Source organism: Physeter macrocephalus, chromosome 18 (genome assembly GCF_002837175.3).
Source record: "Physeter macrocephalus isolate SW-GA chromosome 18, ASM283717v5, whole genome shotgun sequence".
In the NCBI taxonomy this organism is placed as follows: Eukaryota; Metazoa; Chordata; class Mammalia; order Artiodactyla; family Physeteridae; genus Physeter; species Physeter macrocephalus.
In genome coordinates, this window is record NC_041231.1 from 7,735,083 (window position 1) to 7,759,659 (window position 24,577).

The 24,577-nt window shown below is 56.7% G+C and overlaps 1 protein-coding gene and 2 long non-coding RNA genes across 4 annotated transcripts in view; 2 read left to right on the top strand and 1 right to left on the bottom strand.

Annotated features, from left to right (window-relative positions):
- Positions 1 to 11,768, top strand: part of LOC114484321 (uncharacterized) — a 39,871-nt gene extending 28,103 nt beyond the window's left edge. For both annotated transcript variants that reach the window (XR_003677054.1, XR_003677055.1), the window contains exons 4-5: positions 11,222 to 11,331; positions 11,640 to 11,768. This is a non-coding gene — a long non-coding RNA (uncharacterized lncRNA). The remainder of the gene's footprint in view (positions 1 to 11,221; positions 11,332 to 11,639) is intronic.
- Positions 11,769 to 11,790: 22 nt separating this feature from the next.
- SLC6A6 (solute carrier family 6 member 6) overlaps positions 11,791 to 24,577 on the top strand; it is a 94,212-nt gene continuing 81,425 nt past the window's right edge. The window contains exon 1 of the mRNA XM_028479803.2: positions 11,791 to 12,515. Coding sequence (XP_028335604.1) covers positions 12,436 to 12,515 — 80 coding nt within the window. The 5' untranslated portion in view covers positions 11,791 to 12,435. The remainder of the gene's footprint in view (positions 12,516 to 24,577) is intronic.
- On the bottom strand, positions 14,073 to 15,611 carry LOC114484320 (uncharacterized). The gene is made up of 4 exons (XR_003677053.1): positions 15,481 to 15,611; positions 15,058 to 15,202; positions 14,856 to 14,943; positions 14,073 to 14,305 (listed from the first exon to the last, which is right to left on the bottom strand). It is a non-coding gene; the product is annotated as an uncharacterized lncRNA (long non-coding RNA).

Here is a 24,577-nt window from a genome sequence, read left to right on the forward strand (position 1 = left end):
CGAGACCCCACCTCTGAGCGGCTCCTCCCCTGCTCGCCCCTGCCAACGCCCTCCTGCTGCCCCCCCTGGTGTCCTGGCCAGCCCCCGTGACGTGTGGTTCCCCAGATATGCCTCCTGCCTTTCTGGCCGGGCCTCCAGCCCGGAGGCCTCTTGGGCTAGCCCCAGCCCGTCACCCGCTGAGATCTTTCTCCTACTTCACAGCTTTGGGCTTTCTGGACAGACCGGGCGGCAGGGGTCGGCCGGGCCTGGTCTGGATCCTGGCTTCTACCACTGACAGGCTGCCTGGTCTTGGCCAAGCTGCTCGTACTCTCACAGCCTCGGTTTCCCTACCCGGAAAACAGGATCGTGTTAGAGATCAAGGAAACATAATTTATGGTGTGGTTCCCACACTCCAGGCACCCAGCCAAGCATTTCACCCTCATGATCTCATTTTCCCTTCCCAGCTGCACTGTGACGTAGGTAACAACTGTGTGCCAAGCACTGTTGCAAGCACGTTATGTGTATTCACTCATTTACTCCTCAAAACAATGCCATGGGCAGGGCACTGGCATTATCCCCGCTTACTTACGGGGAGACTGAGGCAGGGGAAGGTGGAGTGACGGAGCCGGCAGTCGGGCTCCAGAACTCATGCACTTGGCCACTGGGTGATATGATCTCGGAGCAGACCCGGAGAGCAAGAGCGACTTGTCCAAGTCCACACAGCTGGGACAAAGCAGAACTGAGTCCAAGGATGGAACACTCCAGACCCTACGCCTGCAAGGCCAGCCACCTAACAGAGTCTCTGTAGAAGGGATTGAATGGGACTCCCGCTGACTAAGGGGAGATCCCTTCCCGGGGAATCTGCAGGCTCTTCTCAAGGGCCCCTTTCTGCTTGGGGTGGAAGTGAGCTGTGAGCAAGGGTAACCCTCCTACCCACCTGGGAGCTCCTTGACTCCAGGGACTTGACCTCATTCACCCATCCACCTACCTACCCACTCATCCTTCCACCCATCCACACACATACCCCATCCATCCACCCATCCATCCATCCGTCCATCCATCCACCCATCCATCCATCCATCCATCCATCCATCCATCCACAGACCTATCTACCTATCTATCCACGCATCACCCATCCTTCCTTCCATCTTTCCGTCCATTCACACATCCATCCACCTACCCACACTCCACCTTTTATCCATCCACCCACCTGTCTTTCCGTCTAGTCATCCATTTTTCCTTCCTTCTTTCCTACTTTCCTTCCATCATGCATTCATCCATTCATCCATTCATCTTTCCATCCATCCAGCTAGCATCTCTTCTGCGCTAGACCCGGTGCTGGGCTGTGCTGGGAACCTGGGTGAATTCTCTCCAGTCCCTAATATCCAGGACTCACCCGCCAGTAAGGGAGATGGGGACTTACAATTCAGTGGGATATGGTGTGACAAATGCTAAGTAACTGAGGCAGCAGGAAGGGCTACGATACACCAGGAAAGGGGAAGACTCTGCTTAGGGATCAAGGAAGAGTTCCTGGAGGAGGTGTCCTTTGAAGGGCATCTGTATTAGCCAGGGCTCTCTAGAGAAACAGAACCAATAGAAAGTATGTACAGAGAGGAAGATTTATTTTAAGGAATTGGCTCATGTGATTATGGAAGCTGGCAAGTCCTAAATCTACAGAGTGGGCCAGCAGGCTGGAGTCCCAGGAAGAGCTAGTGTTACAGTTCAGGTCCGAAAACTATCTGCTGCAGAATTCCCTCTTGCTCAGGGGAGGTCAGCCTTTCCGTTCTATTCAGGCCTTCAGCTGATTGGATGAAGCCCGCCCGTATTATGGAGGGAAATCTGCTTCACTCACGGTGCATCAATTTAAATGTGAATCTCATCCAAAAACACTCTCACAGAAACATCTAGTATAACGTTTGACCATATATTTGGGCACTGTGGCCCAGCCAAACTGACATGTAAAATGAACCATGACAGCATCTGACATAAGGAGGAACAGGGGTTCAAAGCATTCTAGGCAGTGAAAACCATCCTCACGTCGGTCCACAGATGGGACGCAGCTTTTGGGCAGTGGCGTCCGCTAAGGGCAGAGAATGTGGGCAGCGAGGCCAGTGAGTAAGTGATCCTGTGCTGACATGCAGAAGGGAGCAGTCGCTGAATTCTGACTCTCCAGGCGGATCTGGGGGAAATGGGGTGGTTCACAGCTGACACTGCCCCTCTATTCCCTTTCTCCCACCCCAAGGCCTTGCCAGGCCCAGGCCGGATGTGGTGGGCGGGGAAGAGGGCCTGGCAGGCCGGGCTGCCTCCAGCTGCCCCTGGGTTAGGGGCCCTGTGTCTGCTCTCGGGGAGGGGCAGGCCTGGCCGGGTTCACTTGTGCCCCCCTCTCCAAACTCTGATTTCTCTCACCCCCAACTCCACGCCTCTACCTGTGTGCCTCCTCTGTTCTACTTTAGTCCCCGGCTGTGTCTGCCCCTCTCTCTCTCTCTCTCTCTCTCTCTCTCTCTCTCTCTCTCTCTCCATCTCTGAGATAAATGAGGCATACATAAACTCTGATTTCTCTCACCCCCAACTCCACGCCTCTACCTGTGTGCCTCCTCTGTTCTACTTTAGTCCCCGGCTGTGTCTGCCCCTCTCTCTCTCTCTCTCTCTCTCTCTCTCTCTCTCTCTCCATCTCTGAGATAAATGAGGCATACATCAATGGCTCTTTCCCTCCCAGACATTCAAGCATCCCAAATACAGAGAGTAGGCAGCTGGAAACATCTCAGAGACCACCTTGTCCAACAGCCGGGACAACTGAGGCCTCTGAGTCCTGCCCAAGATCGCTCAGCAGGTGGGAGGGGGTAAGAAATGCCTCCCTTGCCACTGACTCAGGGGTGGGCCATCCACAGGGCTTCTGGAGTCTGGGACCCCCTCTCCTTCTCTCCAGCTCCCACAGCAGCTAAACCTAGAAAGAGCAGCAGAACCTTGAAACGGCAGTCAAACCCAAGGCTTGCAGGAGGGGCTGGTCGCCGAGGGCCTAGGGCTCCGCTTGGTGAAGGACAGGCTCCTTGAAGTCTTAGGGCAAGAGAACACACAGGCCTCCAGGGGAGGAGGTCGGGGCGGCGCCACATGTGGGCCTCCGGCTCTCGGCCTCCGTGACCCCGCCCATCCTTGGAGGCCAAGGCTGGGGCCTGGTTGGGACGTCCACGACCCAGCCCCTCTCTGGCCTGCACCCTCAGAGGCCCCACACATCCCGCTCTTCTGTCCTGCTCAAACCCAAGGTCCGAGGCCCAGGAGCATGGAGTTCTAGCTCTGTGGCCCTGGGCGAGGCAAGCCCCCTCCTCGCAGCAATGGAGCTAATCCCCCTCCTGAGCAGGGCTCTGGGGACAACCAGGTGCCACGTTCCTGGCATTAGTGTCCGTGTGCCTCACTTTTCTGATCTGTAAAATGGGGAGAGTGGCATCTGCTTCCTAGAGCTGCTGTGAAATCGAGTGAGTTCAAGGCAGAAGTGCCTAGAACAGCGCCGCACAGAGCAGGGGCCGTGGCCCTCCTCCTCTCCCTGTCGGCGCTGTTATGGTCCCTGCTCGCACCCGACCAGTGGCGGGGCAGGACAGAGAAGATGCCGGTTACGTGTGTGTCTGCTCTGGAGAGATGGCTGATGCTGCGATCTTGCTACCAGGGCCACCCAGAGAGCGGGAGGCCTGGACACTCGGCCCAGCTCTGCCGGGTGACCCCAGGCTATCCCTGACTCACCCTGTGCCTCCGTCTCCCCATCTGGGACGTGATTTCTCCCCAAAGCTTCTTCCAGCTCTGACACGAATCAAATCTGGGACGTTTTGGCAGAAAGCTCAGCCCACCTATTCAACGTGACTTGCTGGGCAGACCACCATCCTGGCCCGAGAGCAGCAGTGCCAAGATCGGACCCGGGCCGCCTGACCCAATTCCCAGGCTCTTGCGCCGGCCCGCCGTGTCTCCCTCGAGGGTGGGCCCCTTGAATCACCTCACGATGGGTCACTGAAGCCGCTGGGGACATGGGAGGCCGAGAAAGATGGAGGTTGAAAGAGATAAAGCAACAGGGTAGGGTGGAAGGGACCAACAGGGCCCTTGGCCCTTGGTGACAGCCCAGTAAGGTTTCCAGCAGGGCCTGCTGTGCTCTGAGCCCTGAGCTGTCTCTGAGGGTGACCTGAATTGGCACTAGTGCCCGGTCCGCGCTTGTGTCAAGCCGGTGTCTCCTGCCCGAGTGACGACGTGGGGGTGGGCAGGCTCCCCTGACAGCGGCCGCCCCTGGCAGGGTGGGCGGGGCCTGTGCCAGGCACCGAGGGCTGAAGGTTTTGGCTGGGGGGGTGGGGCGCAGGCTGCGGAAAGCCTGCGAGAAGCAGCTGCCTCTCCTGGGGAGGCGGAGGGCGGAGGAGATGGCAGGGAAGGGGTTTTCCTCAGCCCCATCCTCGGGGCGACCTGACCCCGTGTCTGGTGCGTGAGCTGGCCGCCGGCTGTGTCCGTGCCGCACCCCGGGGCCCTCCCGCTGTGGGGACAGCGCCAGCAGCCAGCGGCCCTGGGCTCCCGGCTGCTCCCTGGCGTCCTCGCTGGGTGTGCTCTGCCCACACCGGGAGGGCAGATGCAGGTCAGGGCACCTCCCACATCTTCTCCCACAGGAGCCGGGAGAGCCGGGCGGCCCAGGCTCGCACAGCCAGCGCGCGCTCCGTGGCTAAAGCTCCGTCTGCCGTGGCTTGCGGCTGTGCCCTCCTGACCCCTCATTCTCGTAGACACTGGGCCCTCAGGGCCGCGCTGAGCACCTGGCCCAGGGCAGGGGCCTAGCACATGCTCGTTGAATGAATGAATGAATCAGTCAATCAATCTGGACAAAACTGGAGTAGAAGCCCCTCGGATCATTAAATATCAGATGCTCGAAACAATGTTCGAGCCTCCCTCTGGGCAGGCACCATGATTAGCCCCAAATTACAGTTGAGGAAACTGAGGCTTCGAGTGGAGTCTGGCTCAGGACCGGCTTCCTCAGCAGCCCGGGCAGGAGGTGGCTCATGGAGCCAGGCGGTCCCCCCGTGACTTGTGTGTTGTGTCCCTGGGCTACCGTGCCAGCGGACGTCATGTCAAGGCCCCCTCCTGGCTGCCCGCCGAGGGCTGAGATGGCCTCAGTGCTAGCCCGGCTGCGTGGTCTCTTCCCCTTCTGTTCGCGGATCTTAATAAAAAGGAGGCTGTGAGCCACATCATTTGGGACTCAGTAGGGGGGTTTCTGCCCCTTAGAAGCTGGCTAATCCCAGACAAACTCCTTGATCTCTCTGAGCCTGCTTTCTCATCTGTAATATGAGAACCAAAATCACCCCTGCCTGAACCACTGGGAGTAAAACAGGAACAACAGTTTAAGTAAGAGCCTTTCCGTGGATCACTGTACATCAGTGAAGAATCAATGTCCTGCAGCTACACGTACCAGCTTGCTGAACCTCAGAAATACACTGCGGAGGGAGAAAAGGCAAGTTCCAGAAGACAGTGTTCATGTGGTCCTCTTTATAGAAAGATTAAAGACACGCACGACCTTTGGTACATGTTATTTGTAGATACAGACATAAGTATTAATAGTAAAAGGATAAAAATACATTTGAACGAGAAACACCAAGTTCAAGACTTGGTTACCTTTGCGAAGACCGAGAGGCGCCCAGAGGTGTGTGTTCAACTTGTCCAATGCGCCCAGATGTCTCAGCATCCTTTGTCGCACCTGTGCCTCGTCCAGGTGAGTGATGCAAGAAGATGGGACCAGCATGGTGGCAAGGACGGAGAGAGCGGGTGTTTTGCTGGTATATTTTGACAGGCAATGCCTCTGGGTTGCCTGTGCCTTTGGGCAACTGACTTGACCTTACTGAGCTCAGTCCCCTTGTCTGTGAAATGGGGACACGTCTGCACGGAGGGCCGTGGGGGCTCAGTGCAGTAATGCCCGGAAGGCACTCAGCACGGTGCCTGCCTCGCCAAGGTGCTCGTTCGGCCGTGATGGCCTTAATCACTGTGGTCTGTGCAAGCGTGGGGGGGTGGAAGAGGGGAGAATCTGTGCGGGGCTCTGGAACTTGGGGCTCTGAAGCTGGGGCAGCCCCCCAGGAGCCCCCCCAGGAGCCCAGGGCCTCTGCAGCTCTCCCTGTGGAAGGAGGTCAGGCCCAGGGACATTTTGCTCCACTGCCATCCCCCAAAATCCCTCCCCATGTGACTCACGGGCGCCACTAATTGGTCATACGGTTGACCTTGAGCACAGAGGCTGAGCCACAGGACTCCAGACCGCCCTTCTCCCGTGTCTCGAAGCCCCGGGCCTGCAGGGATCTCCTGCTGGTGGTGAAGGAGGGCCCGCACCTGCAGCCCAGTGCATCCCAGAAAGCCAGGCCGAGGGCTGCTGCGCCCGCATCTGTCTGGGCCCCGGGCACGCACTTACAAGGCCTGGGAGTAGGCCTTGTTCCGTGTCCTTGGCCAGTCCTTCCAGCCCTGAGCCTTGGTTTCCTCATCTGTCAGATGGGGATATGGTCGTGCCCACTGCGATCAGATGATGGGTGGACATTTCTTGACCGGAATAGAGCTACTTTTACTGCTAGTAATCATCTCAAGGGCATCTCCAGACCCTGTCCCTGACACAGGACCATACTTTGAAGCACTGTGAGGGCTGTTTCATCCACCGCTGGATCCCAGCGGCCAGCTCAGGCCATGGCACACAGCACAGTGCGTGAACAATTGCTCTGTGTCAAGTAGGAGTTGGGGAGTGTGTCTCAGGAGGCGTGGGCTTGAGCCCCCCATCTGCCCTGACCCCTGTGTGACACTGTCCCCCACCTGCCTAGTTCTCCTGGACGTCCACACCAGCTCAAACACCACCTCCTCCTGGGGCCTTCCCTGACTGCAGGGCCGGGAGCTTCCTCTCTCTCCGAGGTCCTTTTGCCCTTTGTCCCACTACTCCTGACACATCAGCCGTGTACGTGAGGCCTTGGCTGGTGTGCAAGGCCCTGGCTCAGGAGGCTCCGTCCAGGTTGGGCAGCTTGTTCATCCTGTGTGGCCCACAAGGCTTGCTCACCTCATGAACTCTCTGAACGATGGAGTTCTTTCTCGGCTTACCTCACCCCTGCACACCGAGGCCTGGCACACCGCATGACCGGAGGGTGGGCGAATAGACAGAAGTTCTTCCCTGTTAATTGCCTTCAGCTGCCCGCACGCCTCCCAGGTGGGTCCCAGAGATTCTCCCCTTCTGGCCGTCACACCCTGTGCAGCCCTCCCACCAAGCAGGGCTGTGTAACCCATAGGATATTGCAGAAATGACAGCGTGTGACTTCCGTGGTTGAGTCATACAGCGTTGCAGCTTCCGTCCTGCTCGGGGGGAGGCAGCTGCCACGAGGGCAGCAGCCCTTGCAGAGGGCCCGAGGCCTCCCACCAGCAGCCAGCACCGACAGCTGGCCCTCTGAGCCGGCCACTGGGAAAGCAGGGCCTCCAGGCCCAGTCAAGCCTTCTGATGACAGCGATCTCATGAGAGACACCCCCCCCTAGACCAGAGCACCCAGCTAAGCCACTTCCGAATCCCTGGCCCACAGAAAACACGAGCTGTAAGCAATGTTTGTTGTTGTTTGGGGTAACGTGTTACACCGTGATGGGTAACTGACACAGGCAACCTTGGCCCAAGAAGGATTCTCGCAGGAGCCGCCCCCAGGGCACTGGGAAGCGACTTGCCAGGTACAGATGACAGGCAGGGGCCTGACCCTCCCACCCTGGACCATGGTGGGGAGGCAAGAGCCTGAGGCCTGAGGAGGCCGGGAGAGCTCTCTGTCCCAGGCCTCAGCTGGGAACTTTCTGTCGCCAGGAGGCAGATCTGACTGTTGTCAACACTGTTTGTCCCTCTGGGGCGATGTGAATGGAGCTCCCCAAAAGCAGAGAGGCCTCCCTGGTGTCCGGGGCGGAGGATTGAGAGTCTTATTAATCAGAACTGCTGCAAGGCCTGCTGGGTAACCAGGTCAGACTCTTGTTCTGTCTTTTGGGGTTTTTTTGTTTTGGTTTTCGTTTTTTTGCAGCATCAAATCCCAAAAGTCGGGACTTCCCTGGCAGTCCAGTGGTTAACACTTCGCCTTCCAACGCAGGGCGTGCGGGTTGGATCCCTGGTCGGGGAGCTAAGATCCCACATGCGTCACAGCCAAAAAACCAAAACATGAAACAGAAACAATATTAGACTTTAAAAATAGTCCACATCGGGCTTCCCAGGTGGCGCAGTGGTTGAGAGTCCGCCTGCCGATGCAGGGGACACGGGTTCGTGCCCCGGTCTGGGAGGATCCCACATGCCACGGAGCAACTGGGCCCGTGAGCCACAACTACTGAGCCTGCGCGTCTGGAGCCTGTGCTCCGCAACAAGAGAGGCCGCGACAGTGGGAGGCCCGCGCACCGCGACGAAGAGTGGCCCCCGCTCGCCGCAACTAGAGGAAGAGCCACAACTACTGAGCCTGGGCGTCTGGAGCCTGTGCTCCGCAACAAGAGAGGCCGCGACAGTGGGAGGCCCGCGCACCGCGACGAAGAGTGGCCCCCGCTCGCCGCAACTAGAGGAAGCCCTCGCCCAGAAATGAAGACCCAACACGGCCAAAAATAAATTAATTAATTAATTAAAAAAAAATAGTCCACATCAAAAAAAATCTTAAAAACAAAAACAAAAGTCACAGTTTCCCCGAATTCAGGCACACCCAGGTATGACTGGGATGTCCTCTCCGCCAGGCCCCAAGCTGGGCAATGGGTGCTGGTCACACAGAGGTGTGTGAGTCTCTGCCCTCTGGAAGCTCAGCCCGGACCAGCCGACGTTGAAGGAGGGCCCAGTCCATGCAGGGGCTGCAGGCACAACCGACCCCTCCACTCCTACCGCTGTAGCACTGCTCACTCGCCTGGACTGTTGCAGTAGCCCCCTCGCTGGTCTCCATGCTCTGTCCTTGCCCCCTGCAGTCTCTTCTCCTCCAAATGGAACTCAAAGTGGTCTTTACAAACGTAAATCGGACCCCGTCACTCTCCTGCTCAAAACCCTCCACTGACCCTGACAGAAAAACGAAAACTTACCTTAACGGTGGAAAGCTCTGGGGCCACTACCTGACCCACCTGAGATCACAGACGGTGGGACCACCTCCATCCTGGGCATCTCTGGGTGGGATGTGATATGCGGGGCACAGCCCTACCTGCAAAATCTTGACTTGGTGAATTCGAGGCGTTTTGGTTCATACGACATCAGGACACATGAGGTGACACCACGAGGAAACCGGCAGACACCACAGCTGTCCTGGACCCCATACCCCGACGGGACAACAGGAAAGTGTGCAAAGCGTGCTCCGCCCGGAGCTGAGGCGCCTGCATCGTGGCGCTTCCCGCGGGTGTCAGGCTCAGCAGAAGGAGCCCTGCCCGAGAACGCCGTCTGGCCCCGTGCCCCCAGAGCTCCAGGACACCCGAACCGGCCTGCGGCGATGCTGGGTCCTTGGCTGCCTTGGGCGGGGCGGGCATCGCCTGGAAGAGTGAGGGGAACCGTCTGGGAGGGTGGGAATGTTCTCTAGCTTGATCTGGGTGGTGATTGTATGTGTACAGATTCCCAAGCTGCATCCTGAAGGTCTGTCCACTGAATGGGCGGCAAACCTCAATTTCATAAGGCAATCGAATGAATAAACTTTTTACAAAGTCAGTGCCAGGGGAAACAGGTGGGAGACTGTTCTGGCTTAAAAGAATTGGACGTGGTCGTCAAGTGCGACATGTAACCCTTCCTTAGATCCTGGGTCCCGGAAAGAAAAGAAGGAAGGAGGGAAGACCCAGCCACATGAGACATTCAGGATCAACTTGAGTGTGGGTTGAGAATCAGGGAATCATTCTAATTTTCTCTAGTAACAATGGTAATGTACCTATGCAGAGAAACGTCCTCGCTCTTAGGAGACATATGATCAAGTATGCAGGCGTCAGAAGGCCTAAAGTTCTCAAGTTTTCTTCAAATGCTAAGGGGAAAATCAAAGTGTGCGTGTGTGTGGCGGGGCGGCAGGCGGGCGGCAGGGGGGCGAGTTCCCCGGTGGCCTAGTGGTTAGAATTCCCGCCGGTATTCACTGCTGTGGCCCGGGTTCAGTCCCTGCTTGCACCACTAAGATCCTGCAAGACAAAAAAAAAGGAAAGAAAGAAAGAAAAAGAAAAAAGCACACCTATGTGAAGATAAGGCAAATATGCCAAGACATTAACAGTGGTTGTGGGACTTCCCTGGTGGTCCAGTGGGTAAGGCTCTGTGCTCCCAGTGCAGGGGCCCCAGGTTTCTATCCCTGGTCGGGGAACTAGATCCCGCATGGAAGCCTCAGCTAAGCGTTTGCATGCCGTGACTAAGACCCAGTGCAGCCAAAATAAATAAATAAATATTTTTTAAAAAACAACCTAGTGGTTGAACCTAGGTGGAATATATAAGTGTTTATTCTATATTCTCTCAAATGTTTCAGATTTTAGGACATTTTTATAATAAAAGTTGGGGTACAATGAATAAAATCTAAAGGTCTGACTGTGGCCTGTGTGGTCCTGTGTCATCCTGCCCCAGCCATCCCTGATCTCATCCCCTGTCACTCTGCCCCTCACTCTCCCTGCTCCAGCCACACACGCACAAGCACACGCACAAGCACATGCACACACACGCACACACGCACACACGCTGGTCCAGAATACACCAAGCTCCTTCCTGCCCGGGCCTTTGCACTGGCTGTTCCCTGTGCCTGCAACACCCTTCCCCTCAACTACCACATGGCTGGCTCTTGTCACTCAGGTCTCAGCTCTGATCCCAGGGGGACTCAGTAGCTCAGTGCTGTCCCAGGGACCCCAGCACTTTCTGACTTCCCACCCGCGGTGATGACACCTTCCTCAGCAAGTCAGAGACACCTTCCCTCATGGACATGGATGGCGGCTCCAGCTCCGGTTACCAGGTGCCCTCAGCTGGGAGAGACGGGGCAACAACTTCCTCCCCTGAACAGTGAGGTGTCCTTCTCTCTCCGTGAGGAAAACCTTTCCCAAAAGCCCCTCAGCAGACTCTCTCTTACGTTTTATTGGCCAGAACCTGGTGGCACACCCACCCCAGACCTGTCACTGGCCATGGGCAATGGGGAGGCTGGTGCTCCCTCCCCCTAAAGCAGAGTCCTCTTGGCCAGAGGGGGTCGCTACCGGGGAGACCACGCCAGGGTGGTTCTCCCACGTGTCTGGAACTTGGAGATGACAAAGCTCATTTTGCCTCTGTGCCTCCTTTTCATTCTTCCAACAGGCCAAGGGAGCAGCTGGTAGTCTCAAGTCCCATTTTACAGACGGGCAAATGGAGGATCAGAGAGGCAGAATGCCTTACTTAGTCTCGGCTGGTCCAACTCCAAATCCCCCGTAAGTACAGAAGGTGCAAGGGCAGGGTGGGAGAAACGTCACGGACGTCCGGGAGCTGGGGGTCCCTTGGGACTGGGAAATGCAGCCGGCTTCCCGGCGGGGGTGGCCCTCGATGGTGCCTGGAGAATGGAGGGGGTTCAGCAGGGACTGGACAAAGCGTCAGATGGAGAGAACAGAGTGACCAGGGCAAGGAGGGGCAGAGCACAGGGCACATCTGGGCACCAAGGAAGGGGAGAGCTGGGAGGAGGGTGTGGCCAGATGAGAGGCCTCCTGGAGCACCAAAGGAGGGGCTCTTCTTTGTTCTGCAGGTAGCGGGGAGCCACTGAAGGTTCTGGGGGCCGAGCCTTGCAGAGAGCGAGCTGAGAGAGGAGCACTGGAGGGGTGAGCTGGAGGCTAGGAGACCGTGGAGGAGGCTGGCACAGAGCTGCGCACGTGGAGAGGACAATCGGGGGCCCCTGCTCTGGGGAGAACGTCTCGACTTCCGGGGCACTGGGCCTCATCTGTGAAGTCGCATCTGCAGCGCCCCCGCCTCGTGGGGCTCTCACGAGGACTGAAGTTCTAACAGCGCCTGCTCATGGGGGCCTCCCCCGCCCCGGGCCCTGTACTGAGAACCGCGCTTGCTTCTCGTCGCACTGAACTCCTGCAGCCCCCTGGGAGGGTGGCGTTATTTGAAAAGCCTCATCCACCGCACACAGCTAGGGAAGGGGCCTGGCCGCGGTGTCCTGGAAATCGGGGCCTTTGCCCCAGCTGCCATGTGCCCGCCTGCCTGAAGCCCCACTGAGTCAGGCCAGCCCAGCTCAAGGGACCTGCAGTGGCCTCTGATGACCTCACCCACCCCCAGCCCACCTCTGGGCCACCTCTCGGGTCCCCCATCCCTGCGCTGTCCCAGCCTCAAATCCCAGCCCCGGCTCCCTCTTGACGGTGCCTCTGCCCTCTGGCCAGGCAGAGGGTTCTGAGCCTCCTGGAGGCCAAGAAGACAGGCTCGGTGCCAGGCGCCTGCTGCCAGCTCCGGGGCACAGCAATTTCGGTCTCAAGGAAACCTCCCACTTGGAAGAAGTACCTGGAGTCGGCGGTGAGCTGAGGATTTCCTTCCACTGCTGACTGATGCAGTTCTGTCAGTCATGGAAATTGGCACAGGGCACAGCTCTTCGCAGCAGAACCACCGCTGGCAACAAAGGCCTCAGGTAAGCCTCTGGCTGGCGTCTTCTGAGATGCGTTGGGTGCAGGATGGGGGGGCTGGCCGGCTTCTCGGGTTCGCTCAGCTTTGGAGGCCCCTTGGGCCTAGATGCTAAGTCTCTGCTGCCTGATGGTCCCGTTAGGACCCTGGGACTCCACTGAGGCTTATCTCCTGTGGCTTCTTGGGCTGAGAGCCCACCACTGTTCCATCCTCCCCGTGAGCCTGGGCAGGTGGTGCAGGGGTGCAGGGGGTACAAAGAGGGCCAGACTCTGCCCCCAGCCTCAGGGAGCTCAGGAGTAATTGCGCAAAATGCACAATGGTGAGACAACTTACCAGGCTCTGTCCCCTAATTCAGGAGGACCCCTCTGCTTGGCCTGGGGAATAGGGGGGCGGGCCCACAGAGGGGCCGCTCAAGCAAAGGCATAACAGTGGGAAAAGTCTGAAGGACAGAGAATCCTTTCATGTGGCCGGTCAGAAGAGTTCAGGGGAGGCAGCTGGCCGTCCCGGTGGAGAGGTAGGCTTATGAGAGCTTGAGGGCTGGGTGAGGGATCTGATCATTCGAAGGGCAATAGGGAGCAACTGAAGGTTCTTTAGCAAGAGAGTGACATGTGAGTTGGCTTTTCCCCGGGGGCTCAGGTGGAAGTGAGCCAGTGAGGAGGGTTCTGGCAGAGGCCGGGCAGGAGGCAGGGCCTGAGTCAGGGACAGGCCTTGGGCATTGCACCCCCATGGCCTGGGGACGGGGACTGAGGGGGGGCTGACTGGGTGGGGCATTTAAGCCCCAGTGAAGATCAGGAAGAGGCCAAGAGAGGGGACCCTCTAGGAATTCCAGATGGCTGGGCATAGCCCCTCTCTGGCACAGATAGGATAACCACGGTCCGAAGAGGGCCAGGGTCCCACGGCAAGTCTGTGGCAGTTCCGGGCCCCAACCCAAGGCCGCGAGCTCCTGATCCCAGACTCTGTCTGCTCAGACAGCCACCCGCTTCCCCGACCGCTCTGGGATTCCAGTCCTGCTCTCCTCCCAGGTTCTGTCACATGGGGTGGATTGCTTCATTTCCCTCTTGGCAAAGTGCAGATGATCACAGCACCTGCCTCGCTGGGCTTCCGTGAGGATTAAATGAACTAACGCGGTCGGAGAGCTGAGAATAGGAGCTGCACTCGGGCAGGGCTCAGGAGCCTTCCCGCCACCGTTACCCTGTCCCGTGTCCCTCCTGCCCCTCACCTTCCTTCCTCCACTCCACAGACAACCCTTCCCCCATTTTCTTTTCCCCTTCTTAAAACAAACAAACAAACAAACAAAAAAAAAAAAAACAGGCATTCACCTGGTCAGGTGTGTTTCACGAAAACAAAAAGATTAAACTCACAGCTCCCTGGGGGATCCGCCAGCCAAGGGGAGCCTCTCCCACCCACATGCTGATCACTGAGCCCTCCCTCCTTGAGGTCCCCCTGCTCCTTCTCTCCAAAGAGCTTGAAGCTACCACAGCTCCACTGCACAGGGGAAGAGCCCATAGCCCAGAGAGGTGAGGTCATTTGCCCAAGGTCACACAGCTTGGACGTATGAGAGCTGGGGCTGTCCTACCCCAGAGCCTGTGTGCTGGGCCCCAGTGCTATGCTGGGGCGAAAGGCTGGCCCTTGGGGGCGTTTACCCAAGAAGATTTCACTCATTCATTGGTTCATTTATTCATTCGTCCATGGTCTCTGTGTCTCCTCATGGATCTCATGTTTCTTGAAGATGTAGACCGTACTGTTTACTTCTGTATCCCCCAGGCCGTCGGGGCATAGGAGGTGCTCCTAATGGAACTGAAGAAATGCATACATAAGAGAATATTAGGGAACATAATACGTCCACCCTGCATACCTTCCCTTGCTTACCAGCTCACTCCCTGAGCCACTGTGCTCAGACTTCCATCCCCTGCACTCCACAGAATCCCATCTCCAGGGCCATTGATGGCTGGCCTCCAGGTGGACACATCCAGTTGTCACTGTCAATCCTCTTCCACTGACTCGGTTAACCCCTCCTCCTCCTTCATGATTCCCATGCTCTTCCCTGGGCTCCCAGGACATGCCCTCTTCCCTCAATCCCCACCACTCATCTTCAGGCCCCTTTATGAGCTCCTCTTCTGAGGTCCACTCCTTCAAGGCTGGGGTTCCCTTCTCTCTCAACATGCTCTCTCTTGGGTGTTCCCATGGATTCCCTGGGATCTAAAACACTAGTCAAGGAGGGCGTGAAGTGTACCTAACCCCAAGCCACCAACAGGAGACCCTCTGTAACTAAGACGTGGAGAAGGGAACCAATCTCAGGTGAGATAAAATTGTTGGTGAAAATCACCAACCCCACAAGAGGCCTCACCTTCTTTCTTTCACCTTTGACACAGGAGCAGGAGAAGACCAGCACTTAGCGGGCACGCTCTCTGTGGCAGGCACTGTCCAAAGTGTTCCTTACTCCTCCCCAGCCAAAGAGGATTGGAAGAGGAGGTATTAGTTAGCTCTAGCTGTGTAACAAACATCTGGAAACTAAGTGCCTTAAAATAGCAGCGACTTATTTGGCTCACAATTCCATGGGTTAGCAATTTGGGCTTGGCTCAGCTGGGTGGTTCTCTGTTGGCCTGAGTCTACGGTCAGCTGGTGGGCTTCTCCACATGGTCTCTCATCCGCCAGTGGGCTAGCTGGGCTTTCTCACGTGGCAGGGGAAAGGTTCTGAGACAGCAAGAACAGAAGCTGCAAGGCCTCTCGTGGCCCAGCCTTGAAACCGGCACATCGCCCCTCCCGCTGCATTCTATTAGCCTGAGCGAGTCACAGGGCAGCCCCGAATCACGGCGGTAGCAGCAGACCCCGCCTCTTAATGGGGAAGACTACAAAGCATCAGGGTCGTCTTCCAATCTGCTGCGGAGACAGTCTTCATTTTACAAAGGAGGCCGGTAGTGACAAAACAGCCGGGTGCACTCCAGCCCACTGACCCTCCCGCAGACACAGACCTGTGGGCCTTTGAGCTCGGAAAGGCAGGCCTCTCTCACCGAAGAGGCTGTTCAGAGGGGTCCCAGGCAGGCCGGTGACAAGCAGCCGCTTGACTCAAGAGGAGGATTAAGGACACTAAATCCGTCCCTGAGGCTTGAAGGGTGGCCAGAGCAGCAGGGCACCGCTCCAAGTGCAGGCCTCCCTCCAAGGGAGGGGAGCACGGTGGCCTCCCCACCCGACTGCCTGGCTCCAGCCTTGCCGGCCCAGCCCGCTGGGAATCTGAGTAGCCAGCGTGTGCCAGGCCCGGGCATCCGATGACAGGCAGTGGTTCCTGCCCAGACTAGCAGGGCACACAGGTGCCACTGATGAGAGCCCTCGGTGTTTCCCCTGTGGGTGTCCTAAGGGCCAAGGCTGAGAAAAAATGAGGCTTCGGAGCCTGCCTGTGTAGAGCCCAGCTTTCCTGCCTCCCAGCAAGGGTCAGGCCTTGGGCGAGCTACTGCTCTCTCCTGGCCTCGGTTTCCTCCTCTGTAAAATGGGATTGAAGATGATGCTTTCCTCACAGGAAGGTGACAAAGATTCAGGAAGACAAGCCCATAAAGTGCCTCTCTCTGGGCTGGGGAGATGCAACGTTGTCCAGAAATGGTAGCCCTCACCAACTATAGCCTAGGGCCCTCGGTCCTCTCTCCAAGGCCCGAGTCCCAAAGTGACTGGTGATGAGAAAAGCGATGTGATGCGAATACCACGTAGGACACGCCGCGCCTCGGGGCTGGAGCAGCCCCCCTCCCTCAGACTGATTCTTCTGTGGTGGGGCTTGACTCTTCAAGGTACCTGGGCTCAAGTTTCCAGAGAGCTTCGTAGAATTGTGAGTTTTCCCACTAAATCACTTCTTGTTTTTTTCAATTTCATTTTTCAACAAATTGTTGGCTATGAGAAGCACAGATAAGGGATTCTTTGGATCATCGTAATTATGACTCAGCAGTTCTCAGTCTTGGCTGCATATTCGAATGAGGTGGGGAGCAGGTTAAAATGCAGATTCTTGGGCCTGACACCCGACCAAAGGAATCAAGTTTCAGGAAGTGGGTCCCGGGGAACAGCATTTAAAAACACGCTTCCAAGGTGAGTCTGAAGCATAGGCAGAGATGAACCGTATTCTAGAGATTATAAAACAGGGAAGGGGCTTCGCTGGTTTAGGAGGGTCAGGGAAGGCCTCTCCGAGGGCGGGGCTGAGCTTGAGCAAGCTGACTGGGTAAGAGAGGGGAGGAAGAGGGTTCCTAGCAGAGGGGGCAGTGGGCACCAACTCCTCAAGGCAGGAAGACACTCAGCAGCAAGCTAAGGGAACGGAAAGGTCCCGGGTGGGCTGGAGCAAGGGCGAGCTGCCTCCTTGGGTTCTTCTTTGCTGGGGTTCGGGGGGGAGATTCGAGACCGGGACCTTCCTGAGGGCGAAATCTGCGCAAAGAGGCTCTTTCTTCCCAGAGAAAAGGGAGCAGCCAAGTGAGGGGAATAAATTAAAATCAGCACGTGGGGGCTTCCCTGGTGGCTCAGCGGTTAAGAATCCGCCTGCCGATGCAGGGGACACGGGTTCGAGCCCCGGTCGGGAAGATCCCACATGCCGCGGAGCGACTGAGCCCGTGCGCCACAACTACTGAGCCTGTGCCCCAGAGCCCGCGAGCCACAACTACTGAGCCCACGTGCCACAACTACTGAAGCCCGCGGGCCTGGAGCCCGTGCTCCGCAACAAGAGAAGCCACCGCAATGAGAAGCCCGCGCACCGCTACAAAGAGTAGCCCCCGCTCGCCGCAACTAGAGAAAGCCCGCGCGCAGCAACGAAGACCCAGTGCAGCCAAAAATAAGTAAATAAATAAATTTATAAAAAATCAAATCAAATCAAATCAGCATGTGTCGGGCTGGGAGGCGTCCCACAGTCCGATAACCCAATGGGTTTTAAGTGTTTTTAAGTTATTTTGGTGGCTTTTTGTCAAACAAAATGTTTTGCCACTGTCCCTGTAATGGTTGGAGCAAAGTGATGGTGATGTAGGGGATCTGGGGTCCTGTCCCTTTTGACCCTCACCACCAACCCTTCCCAGGTCCCCTTGGGACTCTGAGGAACCCAGTTTGAAAACCCCAGGGAACCGAGGCTCAGAGAGGGATGATGGGAGTGCCCAAGGTGCCCCCAGTCATGAGGGCAGGGCTGGGGCAGGACCCTGGCCCCCTGGCTCCCTTTCCTGTGCTCCTCTGTCCTGGGCAGAGTTCCCCAAATCTTTGTCAAGTATGTCTCCCTGTACAAGTTTTTCTTTTGCTACAACTCACTTATGGGTTGAACTGTGTCCCCAAAAAAGATATGCTGAAATTCTAACCCCCAGTACCTTATTCAGAACTAGAGTCTGTGCAGATGTCATCAAGTTTAAGATGAGGACATTAGGGTGGCCTTTATCCAATGTGCCCAGGGTCCTTATAAGAAGAGGGAAATTTGGGGACTTCCCTGGTGGTCCAGTGGGTAAGACTCCACACTCCCAATGCAGGGGGCCCGGTTCCATACCTGGTCAAGGAACTAGGTCCCACACGCATGCCGCAACTAAAGGTCCTGCACGCCACGACTAAGAAGCTTGCACGCTGCAACTAAGAGCCGGTGCAGGCTAAATAAATAAATAAATACATTAAAAAAAAAAAAAAGAGGAAGAAGAAGAAGAGGGATATTTGGCTGCAGAGGAGGGTGGCCACGTGAACTCAGAGACACATGGAAAGAAGGCCAGGTGACCCCCGAAGCAGAGATGAGAGCAATACAGCGGCAAACCAAGAAACGGCAAAGATTGACAGGAACAACCAGAAGCTCGGAAGTGACAAGGAAGGTTCCTGCCCAGAGCCTCAGGGGGAGCACAGCCCTGCTGACGCCTTGATCTCAGACTTCTGGCCTCCAGAACTGTGAGAGAAAACATTTCAGTGGTTTTTAAGCCATCCAGTTTGTGGTACTTTTGTTACGGCAACCTTAGGAAACCAATATACCTCCTAAATCATTACTCATTTAATTGTTTTCCTTCAAACAGACTCGTTTTTAAACAACACATTTTGCTAAAAAGCACACATTTTGCTAAAAAGTAAATCTCCCATCGCTGCTAGAAATGGAAGACCACGATCCTTTCCATAAATAGTAGGTGCCTTAAAAGTAAAGACAATGAAAACTGGCTAATCTAGCTGGAGGAAGTTGCCTGAGGGCTCTGATGGGGGATGTCTTTGTTGGAAAAGAAGATGAACAGGTGACAGACGGCATTGAAGACGCACAAGCCCCCAGCAGAGACCTCTCCATGTATCAGAGGGAGAAAATGAGAATTGAAGAGAGAAGACTCCCTTAGTACCCGAAAATGTCTCGTCCTGAGATGTGTCCAATGATTAGGATTTCAGGGGTGGCCATCCCCCACCAAGCCCATCCTCCTCTTATGTTTGAGGAAATCGAGGCCCAGAAAGCTTCAGTGATTTGCCCAAGGTCACACGGTGCTGGTGGCCAAGGCTGGATTTGAACCGAACTCCTATGTGCTTTCCAGGAAATTACATGTGAGAGACTTCTTGGTCCCGTCCGGCAGCCGGGTCATGCTCGGGTGGCCATGGACCAGGCACAGGGACACAGAGTAGGGGCAGTAAGCTCTGAAGGTCAAGCAAACAGACTCAGCCTGTGTGTCCTAATCCCATAGCAGTTGTAGCCAAGTGAAGGCCATGCGGAATTATTCCTGTGCTTCAAGGCACTTGGACCTGAGCAAAAGTTGGCTCACATCAAGGGTTATAATTCAAGTGATGATCACAAGATTTTTTTACTTCTTGCTTCATTAGACTGTCCGAATCGAAAATCAGGGTCGATGCGGGCAGCCGTCCTTGTCCTGCTACATATAGTCACATGCTAAACAATGGAGGTCATGGGGCCCATCCCCAAACCAGGCATCTCCTTCCCCCTCGTCTGACCAGGTGGCCACCCTCTTCCCTCTCTCTCTGCTTCTCTCTCTTCATCTCTTAGCTTCCATTGCCTGCTATGGCCCCTGTGAAGGAGCAAGGCTTAGAACGTAGAATCTGATACACTTGAGTTCAAATCCCAGCTCCACTGTGTGGCCTTGGGTGGGTAGCTCATCATCTCTGAGCCTCAGTTTCCTCAGCTGTGAAATGGGTCCCTTCCTCTGAGGTCACGTCTAGGAGCGTTTGACTCAGCGCCTGGCACATGGCAGAAGCTCAGTAAACACTGATTTTCTCCACCTGCCAGGCTGCAAGCTCCTGGTTTCTCTGCCAAACCTCAACTGCCATGGGAGTTTTCAACATCACCAGCCATAACGCTAATGGTGCCTTTTTATGAGCCGAGTCCTGTTCCTGCATTAACCCATTTCATCTTCCCGTCGACTGTGTGCAGGCCATACTGTTACTGCCCCAGACAGAGGGGCACACACCTCTGAGGACCTCTCTGGGACCCTCCCCCGCTGCACACCTTCCCCCAGAATGAGGGTTCTGCAGGGTCAAAGGGAGGTGTACGTACAGAGCCGGCACGCTACAGTACCCCAGCCCCGGGTGCTCCGCTGTCAGGCCCTCCCCCATCCATCGCCCTGAGGGTGGAGAGGTCCACAGTGTGCAGCAGGCCCAAGGGTGGACAAGCGGGGCTCTGCGAGGGAGTGCGGGTCTGGCTGAGCTGGAATGGGAGGCCGGGTTGTCCATATAGGTGAGTGAGCAAAGCTGCTCAAGGGCGAGGGCGGAGCCAGGGGTGGCAGGAGAGGGGTGAGGGGGGCCACCAGCCATGGCCACAGGTGGAGGACGGGGTCTCCCCTGCCCCCACTTGACGTATAGAACTCCAAGGAGACTGAGAAATTTTCATTCAAACCTGGCCCCTGGCTCGCCATGAAAATACACCTGCCAAGGTGAGAGAGCAGGGTGTCTTCTAGTTAAGAGCGCAGTAGCTTGATGTGTAATTGGTCAATATCAAGACAGATACATGTGGGTCTCTTTGAAGCCCGGGGGCAGCCCCACCAGTGTGAGGAATGGCCTGGTGTCATCTCTGTTTTCTCAACTCCCGACCCATAGAGGACAATGCATTTGTCAAATTAAGGAATGTGCTGGGCCCAAGGCTTTCTGTACATAAGTGGAGAAGACCAGGCTCAAAAACAGCAAATAGCGTCTAAGCACAGGCGATGATAACACCCCTGGAGACCAGGTTCAGGGCCCATGTGGCAGCCACCTCCGCCCTCACTGCCTCGGTTTCCCCACTTGCACGAGAAGGGCATTGGCTTCTCTCCTACCCCGGGGCCCGACTAGGATCCCCCTTGGTAATCTAGACCTAGACCTGTCTCTTCCCTTCCCGTCCTCTAAGACGAGCCTCTTACCCCAGGTCAGGCATCTGAGACCTGACAGATAACCTCCTATATCCCCCTTTCCCACCATCCTCCACGTGGTCCTCTCACTCGCTCATGCCAGCTGGCTTTGTCAACTTGGCAAAAATAATCAGAATGATGGAATCATTATAAGGACTCAACTTGTACAAGCCCTGACCTTCACAGTAACCCTGGAAGGGGCTCTAGTGCCATCCCCATTTTACAGATGGACAAACCAAGGTTCAGTTAGGGACTGGTCCCTTTTCTAAGGTCACAGCTGGTAAGGGGCAGAGCCTAGAACCGAACACACATCTCTCTGACCCCTAGAGCCCACACATCTGCCCTACAGCCAGAATCACAGAGAAGAGGGGCCTTCTCGGCACTGCTGTGCGTCCTGGGACAAATCGCTCGTCCTTTCTGAGCCTCCATTTCCCCGGAGAAGTGGCCACGGAGGGCGCCTGGGGTCACCTAGAGCTGACGGATTCTGGGATTCCAGGAGTGGAGCTGGGGCGGCTGGCCTGCCAGGGGCCCACCCCGTCTGGCTCAGATGACCAGGCCTGAGGGCCCAATCAGGCCAGTCTTGGATCAGGCCATAAGTGGGAACAAAACAGTCAGGGAGCTTGCCTCCTCAGCTTTGTTTATTGTCTGGGAGCTGGGAATATTTTGAATTGTTGTGTTTGGGGAGGGAGGGAAAAATAACCAAATATAAGAAGGCAGCCAGCGAGAGGCCTAGGCAGGAATGCAGAGGAATTAGGCCTGCCTGGGTACGTCTGGGAGACGGGGATGCTCCCAGAGGCCCAGCACCCTCTGGGTCAGGGATCCTCCACTCTGACGAGACATTCAGATTGCCTGGAGAACGTCATTTTTAAAAAAAAGAAAAGCCTCATTTCCTATTAGATTAGGATTTTGGAGGGAGGGTGGGACCCAGATAGAAAGATTTTTTAAGCTTCCCGGGTGATGGGGACGGGCACCGAGGTTGAGAACCAGTGCTGCTTACGGCGGTGCCCGTCAGAGGGCTGGGGACACATGATTGCTGGCCCTGACCCAGAATTCCAGATCCGGGAGGGCTGGGCGGGGCCTGGGGCTGGGCTTTCCTCCCAGGTTTCCAGGCACTGCTGCTGGTCTGGGGGCCACACTCTGAGAGCCTCCCCTCTGTACTCTTATGACCCAAAGCGTGGTCTGGGGAGCAGGGGCGTCTGAGCACATCAGAAATTCAGAACGTCGGGCCCCATGCCGGACGGTGCCGTCGAATCTGCCTGTGAACCCGTGCCCAGGAGACGGTATGCGCTTCGCAGCTGAGGGTCCGCCCTAGGTCACCTTGGCTAGCCATTCATGCCACAGACGGGGAGACCAAGGCACTGAGAAGCAGAGGCCCTCGGGGCTACAGAGCCATTAAAGATCCCTCAGTGCGTGGATCCAGCTCTCTCCGGGGAGGGCCTTCCACGTGGGGTTGAAAGAACGGTCTTGAAGATGGGGGAGGGAGGGGCTTTAACCCCAGCTACACAAACGGTTAGTTTTAAAGTTTGTGGACCTGAGTGTGTAGGAGGGGGTACCCAGCACAGGGGTGGCGAGACATGTTTCGGCAGCTACGGTCCCAATCATTCATTCAGCAGAAGTCTGGGGGCACCTACCAAGGGCCAGGCACTGCTCTAGGCCCTGGGACCCAGCTAACTCAGCCCTGCCATGCGAAGCAGGCAGCCCAGGTGTGGAAGCAGATAGGAACAGGTGGACATACAAGCGATCAAGGCACATTGACATGGTTCTCTGAGTCAGGGTGAAAGTATAACCAGGGAGGAGACATTGGCCTAAGTGATGGGAAGGAGCCAGCCCGGGAAGGGCTGGGGGGAAAGTGTTCCGGGAGGGGTGCAGCCAGCAAAGACCCTGAGCGAAGGGGTCTGGGGTTTGAGGGAAGCCTGAAGGGCTGTGTGTGTGGCTGGAGGGAGGAAGAGGCGAGTGACAGAGCTGGGGGGGGGGTCTCAGAGGCTGTGAGCGGTGTGGGCGTGGGGCCCGCGGGCAGCGCGCGGGCTGGTTCAAAGCAGGAAGAACTCAGGGGCTCCGGGGCTCTTCCATTTGATTTTTGCTGAGGTATCCATCGCGTGGGGTGATACGTTCAGGTGTAACGTGTATGGGTGTTTGCAGAGGTACACACCTGAGGGGGCTTCACCACATCAGGAGCGGGTACCATTCCAACCCAGGAGGTGGTCCTTCCAGGCAGCCCCTCCGCCGCCCCAGGGGCGACCACTGCTCCTGTTTCCAGGACCATAGATTCGCACTCCTGATTTAGAGTCCATATAAACGGCCATCGAAACGGTGGTCCGTGGTGCCTGGTGTTTCGGCGATCGCGCCTGGTTTGAGGCGTCTCAGGAGTCCTCCATCTGTTTGTCTATTCTGCGTGGTCCTCCCATGGATGTTCCGTCTTTCGGCTCTCGAGAATAGGGCTGCCATTCACATGCTTGTACAGTCCTGCGTGGGCGTCTGTTTTCATTTCCCTTCGGTCAATGCCGAGGCATAGAACTGCTGGCAGATCGTTTAAGTGGATTTTTAACCTTACGAGAAATTGCTGAACTGTTTTCTGCAGTCTCCGTGCCATTCCTGCCTCACCAGCCATGGAGGAGAGTCCTGGATCCCTCCAGCTGCCGAGTGGAGATGGGCCGGGTGGGAGGGGACACAGGGAGGAGGCCTGCAGTCACCAGAGGGAGATGAGGGTGGCCTGGCCCGGGGAGCTGAGGACCCGGACAGCTGAGCTGCGTGGTGAGTGAATACACAGGCGCACGTGTTCCCTCCCCGCGGGTTTGTCTCCTGCACTGACACTGTCCCCTTCCCTGGGGCAGATTTGCTGTTCCCACCAAGGGAGAGGGGGAAGGGCACCCTGGAGGCCTGCCACCCACAGACCACATCCAGGCGAGGGCTTCCTGGGATCCTCTGCGCTCCGGCCTTGTGCTGGGCACTGCCAGGGACCCCTGCCCACTGGGTGCTCCCGGTCGGACTGAGATCCAGGCTGCCGGAGGGCAATGGGCAAAGTGCTGTGGGGGAAGGAACGGCATGGGGGAGGGAAAGACGTGGGTGAAGGCCGGGAGGTAGAAAAGCCCAAGACGCGCAGGCGGGAGGGTGGACAAGCGCCTGGTTAACCAAAGGCTAGACTGCGTGCAGCGCTCTGTGTGAGCCTCCACTCACTTCTCACAGCAGCATGGCATAGGGGCTCTGACCAGCCTGGTCTTACAAATGGGGAAACTGAGGCACAGAGAGGTTCCACCATTCCCTCTGGGTCACACAGCCCCTGAGAGATGAAGCTGGGATCTGGCAGCAGATAGGAGGAGGGTGGGTGGGCGGGCAGCAGATTCCTGAGGCTAGATGTGCCGCCAAGGCCTCTGTGGTGCCACCATCTGTCCGTCCACATCCAGAGATGCGGACACGGCCGTGCCCAGGAGAAAGTGGCCAGGATGGGGACCACTCGGCCACTCCGTCACCATCCCTTCCTGTCTTCAGGGAATGCGGTTCTGAGAGGCATGGAGGCCGGCCAGACGACCCTCGGCAGGGCTGGTGCCAGGGCCTCCCTGCACTGGCCAGATGGCCCAGCATGGCTGGACCCTAGCAGTATTTCAGCAACTCTTGTTGGTCGCCTGATAGATGTGTGAGACGAACTATTCCCTGGCAAGGGACGAAAGGTTTTGTTCAAAGCCCTGGATCGATTTTACGTTATTATTGCCAGCTGCTGAGAAAAGCATCATCGAGCAGCCTTTGCAAAATCTCGTTCACTGCCTTTGAGTCCAGGGCCTTCCGTGAG